Source organism: Phyllopteryx taeniolatus, chromosome 9 (genome assembly GCF_024500385.1).
Source record: "Phyllopteryx taeniolatus isolate TA_2022b chromosome 9, UOR_Ptae_1.2, whole genome shotgun sequence".
NCBI lineage: Eukaryota > Metazoa > Chordata > Actinopteri > Syngnathiformes > Syngnathidae > Phyllopteryx > Phyllopteryx taeniolatus.
In genome coordinates, this window is record NC_084510.1 from 1161209 (window position 1) to 1177595 (window position 16387).

Consider the following 16387-nt stretch of genomic DNA (forward strand, 5'->3'; position numbering starts at 1 on the left):
TCCTCATTAATGCCTTTCTAACTTCCACCTTACTAATAATTACCACTTCATGGTCCACCACACGTCTCTTCTACTCTTCCTTCACTCTCATTTTCCTCATTCATCAACTCCTCAAAGTATTCTTTCCATCTATCCAGCACACAACTGGCACCAGTCAACACATTTCCATCTCTATCCTTAATCCACCCTAACCTGCTGCACATCCTTCCCATTTCTATCCCTCTTTCCGGCCAACCTGTATAGATCTTTTTCTCCTTCTTTAGTGTCCAACCTGGCATACATGTCATCAAATGCCTCTTGTTTGGCCTTTGCCGCCTCTACCTTTGCCCTACGTCGCAGCTCAATGTATTTCTTTCTCCTCTCCTCGGTTCTCTCAGTGTCCCCCTTCTTCTTAGCTAACATCTTTCCTTGAATGATTTCCTGTACTTTGAGGTTCAGCCACCAAGTCTCCTTCTCTACTTTCCCACCAGAAGACACATCAAGTACTCTCCTAACTGTTTCTCTGATCACCTTGGCTGTAGTGGTCCAGTCTTCTGAAAGCTCCTCCTATCCACCGTCTCACCTCTTCCCGACAAACTGCACAACACTCTTCCGTTCTCAGCTTCCACCACATGGTTCGCTGCTCTGTTTTTGTCTTCTTAATCTTCCTCCCCACCACCAGAGTCATTTTCCACACCACCATCCTATGCTGTCTAGCCACACTCTCCCCGACCCCTTCCTTACAGTGAGTAACCTCCTTCAGATTACATCGTCTGCACAAGATGTAATCCACCTGCATGCTTCTATCTCCACTCCAAGTTCCTTTCCTGGATGCCGTACTTACCCATTACTTCTTCATTACCCCTGTTACCTTCACCAACATGTCCATTACAATCTGCACCAATCACAACTCTCTCTCTGTCTGAGATGCTCAGAACTACTTCGTCTAGTTCCTTCCAGAATTTCTCTTTCACCTCTAGGTCACATCCTACCTGTTGGGCATAGCCGCTAATCACATTATACATAACACCTTCAATTTCAAGTTTCAGCTCATCACTCGATCTGATACTCTTTTCACCTCCAAGACATTCTTAGCCAACTCTTCTTTTAAAATAACCCCGACTCCATTTCTCTTCCCATCTACACCATGGTAAAATAATTTAAACCCTGCCCCTAAACTTGTAGCCTTACTGCCTTTCCACCTGCTCTCCTGGACACAACTTATCAACCTTTCTCCTAATCATCATGTCAACCAACTCCCAAGAGTTTCCCCCGTGTAGGTGTGGTTCCAGGCAGCAAGTTAACTGCACAGTCATAAGGTCTGTGGGGTGGAAGGGATTTGACACTTGACTTGGAAAAAACGTCTTTAATTTCATGGTAACAGGTGGGCACTTGAGATAAGTCAGGATCCCCAGATGAGGTCTTTGGAATTTCATTAGAAACATATCCCTGAACATTACATGGAGGCTTGAAACAGTTCTGGGTGCAATTGCTGCCCCATGACATATCATGCCCAGAGGACCAGTCAATGTGGGGGTTATGTAAATTCAACCATGGGTTCCCTAAAATAAGGTCATAATTCATGGCATCAAAACCATGAAAACTAATGCGTTCCGAGTGAGAATCAGGAAATGTCAATGTGAGTGTTTGGGTGCGGTGAGTGATCTTGCCCATAAAACTGCCGTCTGCAGCATAGGTGTTGCAGTGGCGTCTTACTTGAAAGGTTCTAAGGTGCATACGTCCAACGAGGAGGGAGTTGAGTAAATTTGCGTCAGAACCAGAGTCAATCAATACAGATGTATGAATCTCTTGATCAGGAAAGCATAGTGTCACTTTAGGAAGAACCCGGGTAGGGTCTTCTTTCATGAAATTTAGACTCACCTCTCCCTTACCCTTGTTACCGGCACCGGCAACCTTGACATGACAGTTGCTCACGGAATGATCCAACTGCCCACAGTAGAAGCACCGCCCTTCCCTCAGCCAGCGTTGACGTTCCTCAGGGGAGAGACGGAATCTGCCCAGTGGCAAGGGTTCATCCGTGGTGACGCTAGTCAGTGGATTGAGACCTGCAACAGGGGATATGCCTTGCTTTGGTTGATCACCAAGGCTCGTCCTCCAAGTGTGCGGTGACGCATCCCTCCGCCGATCTCCGTCCAGCTCGCGATCCAAAAGCCTTTTGTCGATTTTTACGGCGAGAGCGATGAGAGTGTCCAAGTCGGTCGGCAGGTCTAGTGGGACCAAACGATCCTTGACAGCGGGGGATAGTCGTTGAAAAAAATGCATTGAGTAGTCCCCTGTTGTTCCACTGACTCTCAGCTGCTAGAATGCGAAACTCAATCGCGTAATCTGACACCCTGCGCTTGCCTTGTTGTAAGGTGACAAGGGAGCGAGCTGTCTTACGATCTGGTGTGGAAGACTGAAAAACTTGCTCCAGAGTCTTTACGAAAGAAGTCCAAAAATGACATGCGGCGGAATTGCGGCTCCATTCAGCAGTAGCCCACGCCTCCGCACGACCAGTCAGGTGGGAAATGACAAAAGCAATCTTTGCCCGCTCGGTGGGGAAGACAGCTGCCTGCAGTTCAAAGTGGAGTTCTGAGTGATGAACGGTTTAATATTCCCAGAATCTCCAGAGAACCTCTCCGTTCGAGAGAGCTGTGGGCAGACAGAAGCGGAGGTGGCAGGTAGCTGCATGGTGACTGCTTCACATGGAAACGTTGGTACAGTGGCGGCATCGTGCAAGCTGGTTCCTTCTTCTGAACCATATTCATTAGAACTTCAAACTGTGAGGCCACCTGTCTCATCATAGTGTCCTGATGCTCGGACAGTCCCTTTTGAAGGTGGAGGGCAGCAAGCTGCTCATCCTGCTTCGAGTGGCGTTGACCCTGCGCACCGGGTCTGACTCTGCTGGGTCCATGTTATGGCCAGTTTGTTCTGTCATAAACGGAACAAAGGACAGGATCCAAAATACACGACTCCAATACAAATGGACAGTTTCACAAAAAAAGATGTTTAATAAACAAGCAGAGGTTGGTACACAGGCAGGCAATCCGAAAAGGCAACAGTATCCAAAAAACGTGAGGCAAAGAGACAAGGTCAATAATCGGAACAGGGTCTAGTCATACTATGAGTCGGTGACGTGGAAACAAGGAATGCTGGAACGTGACAACAAGGTACAACGAACTGGCGACCAGGAAGAATGAGACAGGAGGTTAAATGCATGGGGTAATTAGGGTGAATGAGGCACAGGTGGGGAAGATGCTCTCAGGAGCAGGTGTACGAGACAGTGGGAATACAACAAAAAGAACACACACATGACAGATAATGTTTTAGGACAAGTGATGAACTGTTCCAAGAATTCCAAATAATAGGCTGAAACGTTCGTCAATGCAATAAATTAAAAGCAGCAATAAAAAAAAGAATACCAACATTCCAGAGTACCCTCGAACTGCCGGAGTGTGTCAACCAAATAGTGAAGCTTCTTACACAAAGTAAAAGAAACCTCTCAAAAGTTCATGAGGGGAGGGGGGGGGGGGGGGGGGGGGGGGCATCTGGTCCTTGCGGCGTCCTCCGGGTGGCCAGTTGTCGGAGCGCCTCGGTGGGGCAGGCAGACCGCCTTGGGTCCCTCGGTGTGGGACATGTCGAACTTGCCTGACTGAAGTGGTTTATTATTTGGTGCAAATCAGCTAGCACAGACTTTGCAATAGCTTTGAAAAAGTCAGACGGTATTGAGTCAAGACAGCTCGTTAGTGGTTTTGACATTTCCCTGGGTGGCTTCAGATGTAGTATCATTTTATCATTTTGCTGATTTGTGCTAATATTTAACCTGATGGATTGTATTTTTTCACGAAAATAACAAGCAAATTCATTGCATTTATCTGCTGTTAGGAGTTCTGGAGCTATCTGATTCAGGGGGGTTGTGTGCTCGTCAACCACAGCAAACAGAGTGCGAGTATTGTTGAAGTTCTTACTGATGATTTCAGAAAATAGTTGCAGTCTAGCCCTGACTAACTCTTGGTTAAAATTACAAAGACTTTGTCTGTAGAGGTCGTAGTCAATTTGGAGTTTAGTTTTTTTCCACTTACGTTCTGCTTTCCTCCATTTTGATTTAGAGGTCGTTACCATAATTGTGCTCCTTCACGGTGTTCTAGGTCGCCTCAAGATTGTCAAGTGACAGAATGATGTCATCAACATGAACCATTAACTTAAATATTAGTGTAGTTGAAGCCACATTAAATCTGCAACTTAGTGCAGACTTGACCTGCCAACACAGGACAGTAAGCACCTAAACGTAAAAAACAACATTCTCAGTAAACTTCTCTAAAGATGCTTAACTGATAGATGGATGCCGATTGTGGTTCATGAAGGCAACTGTGTGTGTGTGCGTGCGTTTGTGCACGTAAATGTGAAAGTGAGTGCCGCTATGATATTGGGGCCATACACACATACAAACCATTGCTCCCACCATCGTAATTTTGATGTGAAGAGCGATAAAAGATTATGCAACTAGCAAAGCTGTGGGTGATTGACAGGTGAAAGGTGGAGAAGCACGTACTTACGTGACGTCAGCCGTGCAGCGCGTTAAACCAGCTCACAGTCCGGACTGCAGACGAAGTTGAAAGTTCTCACTTTTCATCGTAAATATTTAAAATAACTATTGTTAAGTCCTTCAGTGAGTCAGTCCTTACCATCCATGACTTTGGTATGAATAATTAAACCACAATGCATTGCGCGCATAACAGGCCAGTAAAACGCTATTCTTAATGTGTAAATAAAAAAGTAACAACAATTAAATACACTTTTTACTAAGGAAAATAACAAAAATAGTGTGGCGATAGTGAAATTGTGTCTTTCTTTTCACTTTTATGGTACTGTACCTTCACTGTGCATTGTAAACAATCACCTCGCAATGCCAATCACTGATGTTGAATAGCTGGACTGCGTTTTGGGCGACTCACCACCAGCCACAAATTAATACTTGGTGAGAGACATTGATGACTCATCAGTAACTACTGCTGGTTTGAAGAAGTAAGTGTAATCTAATTACTACCCCGGGAAAAATAACGCGTTACTTTGCCCCTTACTCAAAATGGTGGCATTTTGGAGTCACGTTACCGGCATCACTGCTCGTAAGTGAAGGTACCACTGTATATCTATTGTGACACCAGTCCTGGAAACTTTCTGACACACCTCGTACATTTGAAATATTTTTTTTTCTGGTTACAGGTAGAGGCAGTGAGGTTGATTGCAGAGGGCAAGGCTCCACGGATTCCACAGCCGCAAGAAGGAGCCACATATGAGTGCATCCAGAAAAAAGACAATGCAAAGGTAACACATTTTGAGGCAAACACCTCCTATTGGTTCCTGTTTTTATGCTTTTAAAGAAGTAAACTTTTATTAAATAATAATATTGTTCATGAATGTATGTATGTATGTATGTATTGTATTATTGTTTTTTAAGTTATTTCCTGAGATAATTTTCAGTCAGAAGTAGTGGCTGACTCCAGGCCTCCACCAGTGAGCCATTACTGGCCAAATCATGATAAAACCACAGCGTCTTACTCAACAGTGAGGTCACAGAAAGTTTCAAACCACTTTGTGTAAACATAAGCATGCAACAAGGAAGGTCTCCTCATATGCTATATGCCACTTTACGACCTAAGGCTACAGTTTCTGTACTAGCTGGACGGTCACATTTCATACCCTAAGCAGAGATCGCAGGACTAAAACAGCTCATCTCAGAACTCCTTCAGAACAGGTCTGCCTCACATGTCCATTCAAAATACTGTACAGACATGAATAACTGTTATTACAGAGATGAATAATAACAGCAATTCCATTGTAAAAGTAACTAGAGCCTCCTTGCAGTCAAATGTCCCAGATCTGTAGATTGTGGCCGGCGATGTTCCCAGTTGATAATAGGTACCTTAATGGCTATGATGCTCAGTCAACTTGCACTATTCTATCACCTTGTGGCACAGCTGCAAGTCACAGAACATAGATCATATAGTCAATTAAAGTCCAGTCACGTCAATTTATTATTTAATCATTTAATCTATATAACATCAATTCACAATGAAAAGTTATCTCAAGGCACTTTCCACATTGAGCAGGTCAAGAAACACACTCTGTATAAATTATACGTATATAACCAACTACCACACAAACATGCACTTGGCGATGGAGGCAAGAGAAAAACTCCCTCAAAGGAAGAAACCTCGAACAGAACCCAGGCTCTGTGGGGAGTCTGTCTGCCATGATTGGTTGAGATGGTGAGGCAGAGTAGAGGGACAGAGAGTCTAGACAGAGAGCGAGAGACAGACAGACAGACAGAGAGAGAGAGAGAGAGAGAGAGAGAGAGAGAGAGAGAGAGTTGAGCAACCAGAGGAAGGACGAGAACAATGGGCATAAAATCAGCCGTATCAACAACTGATAGTCCCATGATTTAGTTTCAGAAAACCTTTATCTTGGCGGGACATTTAAGGGAGCAGCTGAGCTGCACAGTTATTGACACAAGTTTACAACATAAATAACAAAAACAAAACAAAAAAAAAGTTAAGTACTGGTACAAATAAAATTAAGTACAACTGAAGGTCCGCGTTCTGAGCATTCAAAAGGAGAACAGGTTCATCTGGGTCCCACTGGCCAGACATTGTAGCCTGCGATCAGTGATGGCCAAAATGGCCGACATTTTGAGTAACGAGGAAGGATATGCGTTACTGTATTGAGGTAAGTAATCCGATTACAGGGGCGGCACAGGGGATGACTGGTGAGTACATCTGCCTCACAGTTCTAAGGGCCCGGGTTCAAATCCGGCCCTGCCTGTGTGGAGTTTACATGTTCTCCTTGTGCCTGCGTGAGTTTTCTCCGGGTACTCCGGTTTCCTCCCACATTCAAATTGTCTTTGTAAATTAATTTCATATATACTCTTTATGGGGTTAATTTTAAATGTATTTACAGTATTTGGGATCAGCTGGTTTTGCAACATCTTTTCCAAAGAAAGTCCTGCTCACATTGAGTTTGTAACAGTCATTCGAGCAATGTGAATGAATGAATGAAATTAATATTTTACAGCGCTTACAACATCCATCCATCCATTTTCTGAGCCGCTTCTCCTCACTAGGGTCGCGGGCGTGCTGGAGCCTATCCCAGCCATCATCGGGCAGGCGGTTACAACATTGCCATAGAATGGGGACAATGAGATCTTCATAAGATGTCTATCTTTAGCTAATTTGCAGTCTTTCTCCCTAGCCAGTATTTACACATAAAGCAATACAATGAACACATTCACTGCCATTGACGGCTTTAGAAGTCAAATATGCAAGTTAACTGTTAAGGCTGGCAGTAAATGAGTTACATAATAAAGTGACACAAAACATTGTTTAAAACACCAGATACAGTACAACTCACATTGAATGAAAAATGTTGATTATAAAACGAGCATTAATGTTAATCTCTGCAGCTGCTTAAAGGAGGTATGGGGTCTTAATGGTCCATATTTCACTAAAAAGTTGAATATATGTATTATTTGCTCAAGAAACTGAAACTGGCAGTTATTTTGGAGCAATTGGTAACTAACGAATTGCCTTTGGAAGGCCCCTTTTTCATCGCCAAAATCGAGACGCCCCCCACCCCATGTCTTGATGTGACCTCAGAGGCAGAAGTGGGACCAAATTCACTGCGGAGCCGGTGTGGAAAAAGGAATGTGTTATACTATAAAGAGGCAGGATTTAGTCATAAGTGATGGGAAAGTTTGGCATCCGGGAAAATAAATTGTCCCTCCTTGAGTCATTACCTTATCGTGGTAGAGGGGTTTGTGCATCCCAATGATTGTAGGAGCTAAGTTGTCTGGGGTTTTATACCCCTAACAGGGTCACCCATGGCAAACAGGTCCTAGTTGAGGAACTAGACAAAGCACGGCTCCAAAGACCCCTATGATGTTTAAAAATACTGGAAGACCTTTTCCCTTGGCCGGATGCGGGTCACAGGCTCCCCTCTCTGGAGCCAGGCCTGGAGGTGGGGCTCGAAGGCGAGCGCCTGGTGGCTGGGCCTGCACCAATGGGGCCCGCCCGGGCACAGCCCAAAAGGATAACATGGGTCCCCCTTCCCATGGGCTCACCACCTGTGGGAGGGGCCATAAGGGTCGGGTACAGAGTGAGCTGGGCGGTAGCCGAAGGCAGGGACCTTAGAGAGCCGATCTCCAGCTACAGAAGCTGGCTCTCGGGATGTGGAACGTCACCTCTCTGCCAGGGAAGGAGCCCGAGCTGGTGTCAAGAAGTTCTGACTAGAAATATATATATGTGGAGCTCGCCTCTGCACACAGCTTGGGCTCTGGTACCAGGCTTCTTATGAGGGGTTGGACTCTCTTCCACTCTGGAGTTGCCCACGGTGAGAGGCGCAGAGCAGGTGTGGGTATACTTATTGCACCCCGGCTCGGCGCCTGTACTTTGGGGTCATCCCTATGGACGAGAGGGTAGCTTCCCTCCACCTTCGCATGGGGGGACGGGTCCTGACTGTTGTTTGTATTTATGCACCAAAGAGCAGTTCAGAGTACCCACCCTTTTTGGAGTCCTTGGAGGGCTCTATTGATCAGAACCCGAGCGGTGTTCTGTTCCTCCTTTGCTCATCATGGATTGTCGATAACGAACACCATGTTAAAGCATAAGGGTGCCCATATGTGCACTTGGCACCAGGACACCCTAGACCCCAGTTCGATCATAGACTTTGACCCGGGTGCAAATCCGGACTCGCCTGTGTGGAGTTTGCGTGTTCTCTCCGTACCTGCGTGGCTTTTCTCCGGGCACTCTGGTTTCCTCCCACATCCCAAAAACACGCATTAATGGAAGACTCTAAATTGCCCCTGGGTGTGAATGTGAGTGCGAATGGTTGTTTGTTTATGTGTGCCCTGCAATTGGCTGGCAACCAGTTCAGGGTGTACCCCGCCTCCTGCCCGATGATAGCTGGGATAGGCTTGAGCACTCCCGCGACCCTTGTGAGGATAAGCGGCTCAGAAAATGGATGGATGGATGTAGGTCAGTGCTGAGACTGTTTAGGGCAGCAGAAAAGGCTTAGAAGGCCTTCACTTCACACCACTGATTAGATTACATACAGCAGCAATTACAATAAAGTCTATATACAAAGGCTGTGTTGCTTTATGTTAACAATTTCCTTTGTAGATCAACTGGAACCATTCTGCTGAAGCTCTCCACAACTGGATCAGAGGAAATGACAAAGTTCCTGGTGCCTGGGCAGAAATTGACGGACAGGTATCTATTAACTATTGATTTTTTTTTTTTTTTTTTCCAGTAACCACTGATAAATTCCAATTGATTCAATAATCTGAGAATACAATGACACGGATGAGAAAATTTACAAGTAATCACTGCCAAATTGTGTGTGTATATGTGTTTTCAGTGTATAGTACTTTGTATGATAACAATAAACACAACTGTCATAACTCGCACTCAACTCTCACACTATCACTGAGTGGGAACTGAACCCATGCTGCCTGCACCGAAGTCAGGCGAAGGCACCACTACACCATCAGTGACTACTACAAAATCAGTGAGGGATCAAATAATTATTTCCTCCACTGTATACAATTGACACGATGCATTGTGGTTGTCTATGACTGCACATTCCCACTATATTATCTCAAGCTGTATCTGATGATGTTCTCTGGCATCTCCAATGGAGGTACACCCCATGCAATGGAAACCCCTGCACTTTCCTCAACAGCCGTTGTGTTGTGTGTCTGTTTTGGCGTAGAAGGTGACTTTCTATGGCTCCACATTGGTGGATAATGGCACCAATGCAAACGGGAAGCCCCTGGAAATCATTGGTGCAAATCGACCTGGCATTGTCACGAAAGAAGGCCTGATGCTCTTTGGCAATGACAATAAGGCAGTAAGTTATCTTATCATTTCACTCTCTAGCACATGCTGACTACTAATCAACCTGGCAGATGAAATATTTTTGAAGGGACACACCTACATTTCCCCCCCACAATTTAAAACAATTTCCTGTTGTCGTAAGGCCTTTTCACACTCCAGTTGCTCAGTGTGAAAGGCCCCCATGTCAAAGCGCAACGACGACGGCCATCCCATATTTGGAAATGGTGATGGAACAGCCGCTGAGTGGACCGCAACTCGGCAGTATATATTTGTCATTGATGGGAAAAATGCTTACTTTGCTCATTTTAAGGACGAGGAGGTGACGCAGTAGCAAAAAAAAAAAAAAAAAAACGGAATGGGAATATCTCATACTAATTACACCTCAGCAAATCAGAGTTTAAACGCTTTCTAGTTTTGGGAAGTGCGCTTCGAGGTGTTTTTCAGGCTGAGCAGCAAGTTTTGAAAGGGGACTTTGAAAGCCTCCTGCAGAGACATCTCTGAATATTATTTTTCAATTGATCCAAAGTTCGGGATAGCGGGACACCGCAATTATTATGCCTTCCTCCATTTCCCCCTTGCCGTTTACAGTACAAGTCCGCCAAAATAGCACTAGAAATCACTAGAAATCGCTCCGCCAGCCCTGCTCCTATTGGATGAGCTTTTTGACATCAACCTGTCAACGCTCCAGAATAGAAATTTGTTATGTCCGATAACGCGACGATGAGCGTCAGACGCCCTCGGCATTGACGCGACGCTCTGCACTTTAAGTGTCACACCAATATGATAGTGACATAAATTTACTCCCACAGATCTAAGACCACAAGGCTACGCCCTGAACTGGTCGCCAGCACATTTTCATCCATTGGTTGATTTATAATAAGGAATCTGGATCACTCCAGTCTCGTTTAATTTAGGGTTACAATGTTAGTCTAACATTTTCATCATCTTCCTCAGGGTAGTTCTTGTCAACATGTTCTCAATTAACGTGTTCAGCCGTTTCCTACTGTTCTCGCCGATGAGGTAATAAATAGCTTGCATTTCGTGGATTCCTCTGCATCTGGTATTCTAAGTTCCGTGTAAAATGTGAATTTCTCTTTCCACGTCTTTGTCAAATTGCTCAAATCCAATGCAAAAGTCGGCGGCAGTCTCAATCTTTCCATTGCGACGTCCATCCTTAGTTAGCCTCTGTGCTAGTGAACTAGCGTCACTTTATTCACTCTTTTCGTGTCACCAATTGATACTACTCACACGCTGCCATGTTTCATTCTGTTCGTCCTGACTATACAGAATGGGCGGTTAAAGCAGTCACTTGCTTACTTTTACTTTTATTGACATAGCATTTCGATTAAGTTTTTATACAACAGCTCATAATACATACGGAATACATAAATTCCTGTAGAGACTACGCCTCTCTATAACCTGCCCCAGTGGCAACATTAACTCAGACTAGCAATACTATTGTTACAAGTGTGGTGACTCTTACACACATCTTTGAAACGGATTGATGAGGCTTTCCCTCATTTCAGGGTCAACTTGCTTCGACTTTTCACATAACATGCTTGCTGGAATACCCTTCAGGAAACTAAATACGGGCAAACCGACGAGACAACAAGGCACACTTGGACAAGACACGAGTGGCTAGAGGGAGCTTATTGATTGACACAAGGGACAGGGCTGACGAGAATAGGTGGAAACGAAAACGGACAAGACATAACATGAAACAAAACTAAATAGTTATAAACTTAGAGCTGCATTTCAGGCTGAGCAGGGAGCTTTGAAAGGGAGTTTGAAAGCTTCCCGCAGAGACGTCTCAGTATATTTTTCTATTGGCCCAAAGTTCGGGATAGACGCAATTATTATGCCTTCCTCCAATTCCACCGTGCCGTTTAAGGTACAAGTCTGCCAAAATTGCAGTAGAAATCAGTAGAAATCATAGAAATCACTCCTATTGGAGGAGCTTTTTGACATCAACACTCCAGAATTGAACATTTATCTTTCTGATGACGCGACACTGAGCGTCAAAAGTCATTTTTAACAATGAAAACTGTGTGCACTGTCTCACAAGCAAACTCTCGGTTCAATGTTCAGTTCATGTCTACAAACAAAAATAAAATAATTTACAATAGCATTATTTCTCTTACTATGCATGTTGCTTAGTGGGACTTCTGGCATTCCTTGTCCTCAGCAATCCTTTTCAAATCTAATTTATAGTCAGTTGTTGCCACTCGAAGTAATTCCTTCACGTTTGTCTATTGACTGTTCCGAGCGGTGACTTATAGCCGGGAACTGCTCACAACGGCAGCCATTGTGGTTTGGCACAGTCTTCGTATTGCAACCACAAATACTTCATAGCGACAAATGATAGCTAATAAGTCTTTGGGAAGTTATCGGAGGTGATTCGATGTTATTTCAGTAAAGCGGTATGATAAGTGTGCTAAGCACGGCAATACGCCTTACAAATAACACTATCCACTCCGGGTCAAATTCGATTGGATCGGACCATTGCATAAAAATAAGAGTTACTGATCGACGCACCCCCACACATTGAGCAATTGGATATCTGGATGCCCTGAGTGAGATTGTATAGGCGTTTGATGTTGAATATAAAGTATATTGTACTTGATCACATTTCTTAAACAGTAAAAAGATAGATTAAGGAAGAAGCGGGTTGCTAAAGAGAGAGGCCGTAAGCGACAGTTAAAGCAAAAGTGTAAATACTTTAAATGCGTCTCCCCCAATTCATTTGAATGTACCCAGGTTTGCGTACATTTTGGTCTTAAACTTCGCTTTTTCATCCACAGGGATATTATACATTAAGAATATAGTTAAGTTTTGATGTAAGGCACAATATTTGTAGGCAAACTTTTTAGCTGAGGGGCCACATTGACTTTTAAAATTTGACAGGCAGGCCATTCCAGGACCAGATGCTTACATATCAAAAACAAACAAACAAACAAACAAGCAAAAAAGGCCTTGCAGTGTTAATGCTTAGATTTACTTTTAATGGGAACAGTTGATCACCTTTTTTGCCTGTGGATCAAAGTCTGGTGTTAGTTTTGTTGTAGCAATTCTCAGAACACATCTGAGGTGTTCATCTCTCAGCTGGGGTCTGTAGAATGTTTTGTTAGTGTTCATCACACTAAATATCTGTTCACACACATATGTAGAGCCAAACACCACCAGCATCCTCTGTGCCATCTTCCGGATTTCTGAAAATGTTTCTGCGCTTAATGAAGCATAAAGCTCACACAGTTTGAGAGTTGAACTTTTCCTTTAAGACATTATCACATTGGAGATCAATCAGTTCCATCTGCAGTTCCCGCGGCGCTGTTTCAGGGTCTTGTGTGAGGGGGGACATAACAGCAGCTGAAGTGACTTGTAAATTTTTCCAAAATCAGAGAACCAATTGCAGAATTCTCCATGCTGGTCTTCTAGTGATTTCCTGTATTTTTTCACGTCGAGGAGCCTCTTTCTGCGTAGCCAGTGTGGGGAAATGATGGTGCCGATCCGTGTGGACGCCTCGGTTACATGCTCTCTAGTATTGTCTATGTTTTTGTGTTTTTCGTTCATCTTTGGAGACATTACGCAACTCACTTACACAAGGGAAGACTTGCTAAACATCAGGGAGGCTACTCCGGACTTTCTTTCACCAACTTTCGCAAATCCGCTCAGTTTTTTCCCCGAGTTACACACCGGAGCAGCGACCGCAGTCTTTGCCGCACGGAGCCGGAGGCGATGCCACAGAGCCCAGGGCTCGTCTGATCACTGCTTAATTCACTTAACACCAACATACAAGCAATAACTTAAATGTGCGAAGCCTACAGTGAAAACAATGAAAAAGTGGACCAATGAAGCAAAGACTGGAGTGTCTTTGAAAATTCAGCTGGCAGCCTGGATGAATATATGGACACTGTCACATCCTATATTAGTTTCTGTGAAGATGTGTACCAACAAAGTCATTTCGCACATTCAATAACAACAAGCCGTGGTTCACTGCCAAACTTAAGCAACTTCGCCAGGCTAAAGAGAACGCATATCGAAGTGGGCACAGGGTCCTGTATAATCGCACTAGAAACCAGCTGACTAATGAAATTAACATTGCAAACAGAAACAATGCAGTAATGTTAGAAAAACAGATTAGCGCTAGCGACTCTAAATCAGTCTGGCATGCATTACAATCGCTAACCAATTACAAGCGACGATCCCCCCAAGCTGAGAACAATAGTAGACTAGACGACGACTTGAACACCTTTGACTGCAAATTTGAAAAGGACACTTTCACATCCCACACCCACACAGCCGTATCACCGACCACAATCACACATCTGACTTCTGTGTTGACCATCCACGAACAGGATGTGAGAGGCATCTTCAAACAACAAAAGATTAACAAAGCAGGAGGCCCAGACCTTGTGTCACCATCCTGCCTCAAAGTCTCCGCGGACCAGCTCGCTCCAGTCTTCACACAGATCTTCAATAGATCTCTGGAACTGTGCGAAGTACCATCCTGTTTCAAACGCTCAACCATCATCCCAGTCCCCAAGAAACCTGCAATCCCGGGTCTGAATGATTACAGGCCATCTGTGGTCATGAAGTCCTTTGAACGTCTGATGCTGGTCCAACTTAAGAGCATCACAGGTCCCCTGCTGGACCCCCTGCAGTTTGCCTACCGAGCAAACAGGTCTGGATGAGTCAACATGGGACTGCACTTCATCCTAGAACACCTGCATTTAACATCATCATCCCCGAACTCCTCTCCCCCAAGCTTCTCCAGCTCAGTGTCTCGCCTGCCATCTGCCAGTGGATTTAGAGCATCCTGACGGGCATGACACAGCAGGTGAGGTTGGGGGAGGCCACCTGATCTACACAGCCCACCAGCACCGGGGCGCCCCAAGGTTGTGTCCTCCCTCCGCTACTCTTCTCTCACAAACGACTGCACCTCGACGCACCCGGCTGTCAAACTCCTGAAGTTTGCAGATGACACCACAGTCATCGGTCTCATCAAAGACGGTGACGAGTCTGCGTATCGACAAGAAGTGGAGCGGCTGCAGCTCTGGTGCGGCCGACACAACCTGGAGCTGAACACGCTCAAGACTGTAGAGATGATTGTGGACTTCAGGAGGCATCCTTTGCCACAGCTGCCCCTCACGCTGTCCAACTGCCTTGTGTCAAGTGTCGAGACCTTCAAGTTCCTGGGAATTACAGTCTCTCAGGACCTAAAGTGGGAGTTCAACATCAACTTCATCCTCATAAAGGCCCAGCAGAGAACGTACTTCCTGCGGCTTCTGAGGAAGCATGGCCTGCCACAGGAGCGGTCATCGAATCAGTCCTCTGTTCTTCCATCACAGTCTGGTTTGGTGCTGCTACAAAAAAGGACAAACTCAGCTGCAACGGACAATCAAAACTGCTGAAAAGATTGTCGGTATCCTCCTACCCACCCTTGAGGACAGAACTAAGAGAAGAGCATGTGAAATCCTCTTGGAACCTCCACATCCTGGTCACCAGCTCTTCCACCTCTTTCCTTCAGGTAGGCGCTACAAAACAATGCAAACTAAAACGATCAGACATTCCAACACCTTCTTCCCTCTTGCCCTCTTGGTCTTGGCCATAGTGGAGTTTGGACTGTGACTGTTTGAGGTTGTGGACAGGTGTCTTTTGTACTGATAACAAGTTCAAACAGGTGCCATTAATACAGGTAACGCGTGGAGGACAGAGGAGCCTCTTAAAGAAGTTACAGGTCTGTGAGAGCCAGGGGACCAAATACTTATTTTCCACCATAATTTGCGAATAAATTCTTTAAAAATCAGACAATGTCATTTTCTCTATTTATTTTTCTCATTTTGTCTCTCATAGGTGAGGTATACCTATGATGAAAATGACAGGTCTCTCTCATCTTTCTAAGTGGGAGAACTTAATTGGTGGCTGACTAAATACTTTTTTGCCCCAGTGTGTGTGTGTGTGTGTGTATATTATATATATATATATATATATATATATATATATATATAGTTTATATATGTATAGTGGCCTGAAGGAAGCCTCTCCTCAGTGCAAGACACATGAAAGCCTGCATGGAGTTTGCTAAAAAACAAGGACTCCAAGATGGTGAGAAATAAGGAGAAAACCAGGCACTGCTCATCACCTGTCCAATACAGTCCCAACAGTGAAGCATGGTGGTGGCAGAATCATGCTGTGGGTGTGTTTTTCAGCTGCAGGGACAGGACGACTGGTTGCAATCGGAGGAAAGATGAATCCGGTCAAGTACAGGGATATCCTGGATAAAACCTTCTCCAGAGTGCTCAGGACCTCAGACTGGGCCAGAGGTTCACCTTCCAACAAGGCAATGACCCGAAGCACAGCTAAAATAACGAAGGAGTGACTACAGAACAACTCCGTGACTGTTCTTGAATGGTCCAGCCAGAGCCCTGACTTAAATCCAATTGAGCATCTCTAGAGAGACCTGCAAATGGCTGTCCACCAACGTTCACCATCCAACCTGACAGAACTGGAGAGTATCT

At 44.8% G+C, this 16387-nt stretch overlaps 1 protein-coding gene across 4 annotated transcripts in view; it reads left to right on the forward strand.

The window, feature by feature from the left end:
• The window catches only part of aldh1l1 (aldehyde dehydrogenase 1 family, member L1), a 77904-nt gene that overhangs the window by 16510 nt on the left and 45007 nt on the right, over window positions 1-16387 (forward strand). For all 4 annotated transcript variants that reach the window (XM_061783790.1, XM_061783791.1, XM_061783793.1 and 1 more), the window contains exons 5-7: window positions 5203-5304; window positions 9153-9242; window positions 9745-9882. In XM_061783790.1, the coding sequence (XP_061639774.1) occupies window positions 5203-5304; window positions 9153-9242; window positions 9745-9882 (330 nt within the window). The remainder of the gene's footprint in view (window positions 1-5202; window positions 5305-9152; window positions 9243-9744; window positions 9883-16387) is intronic.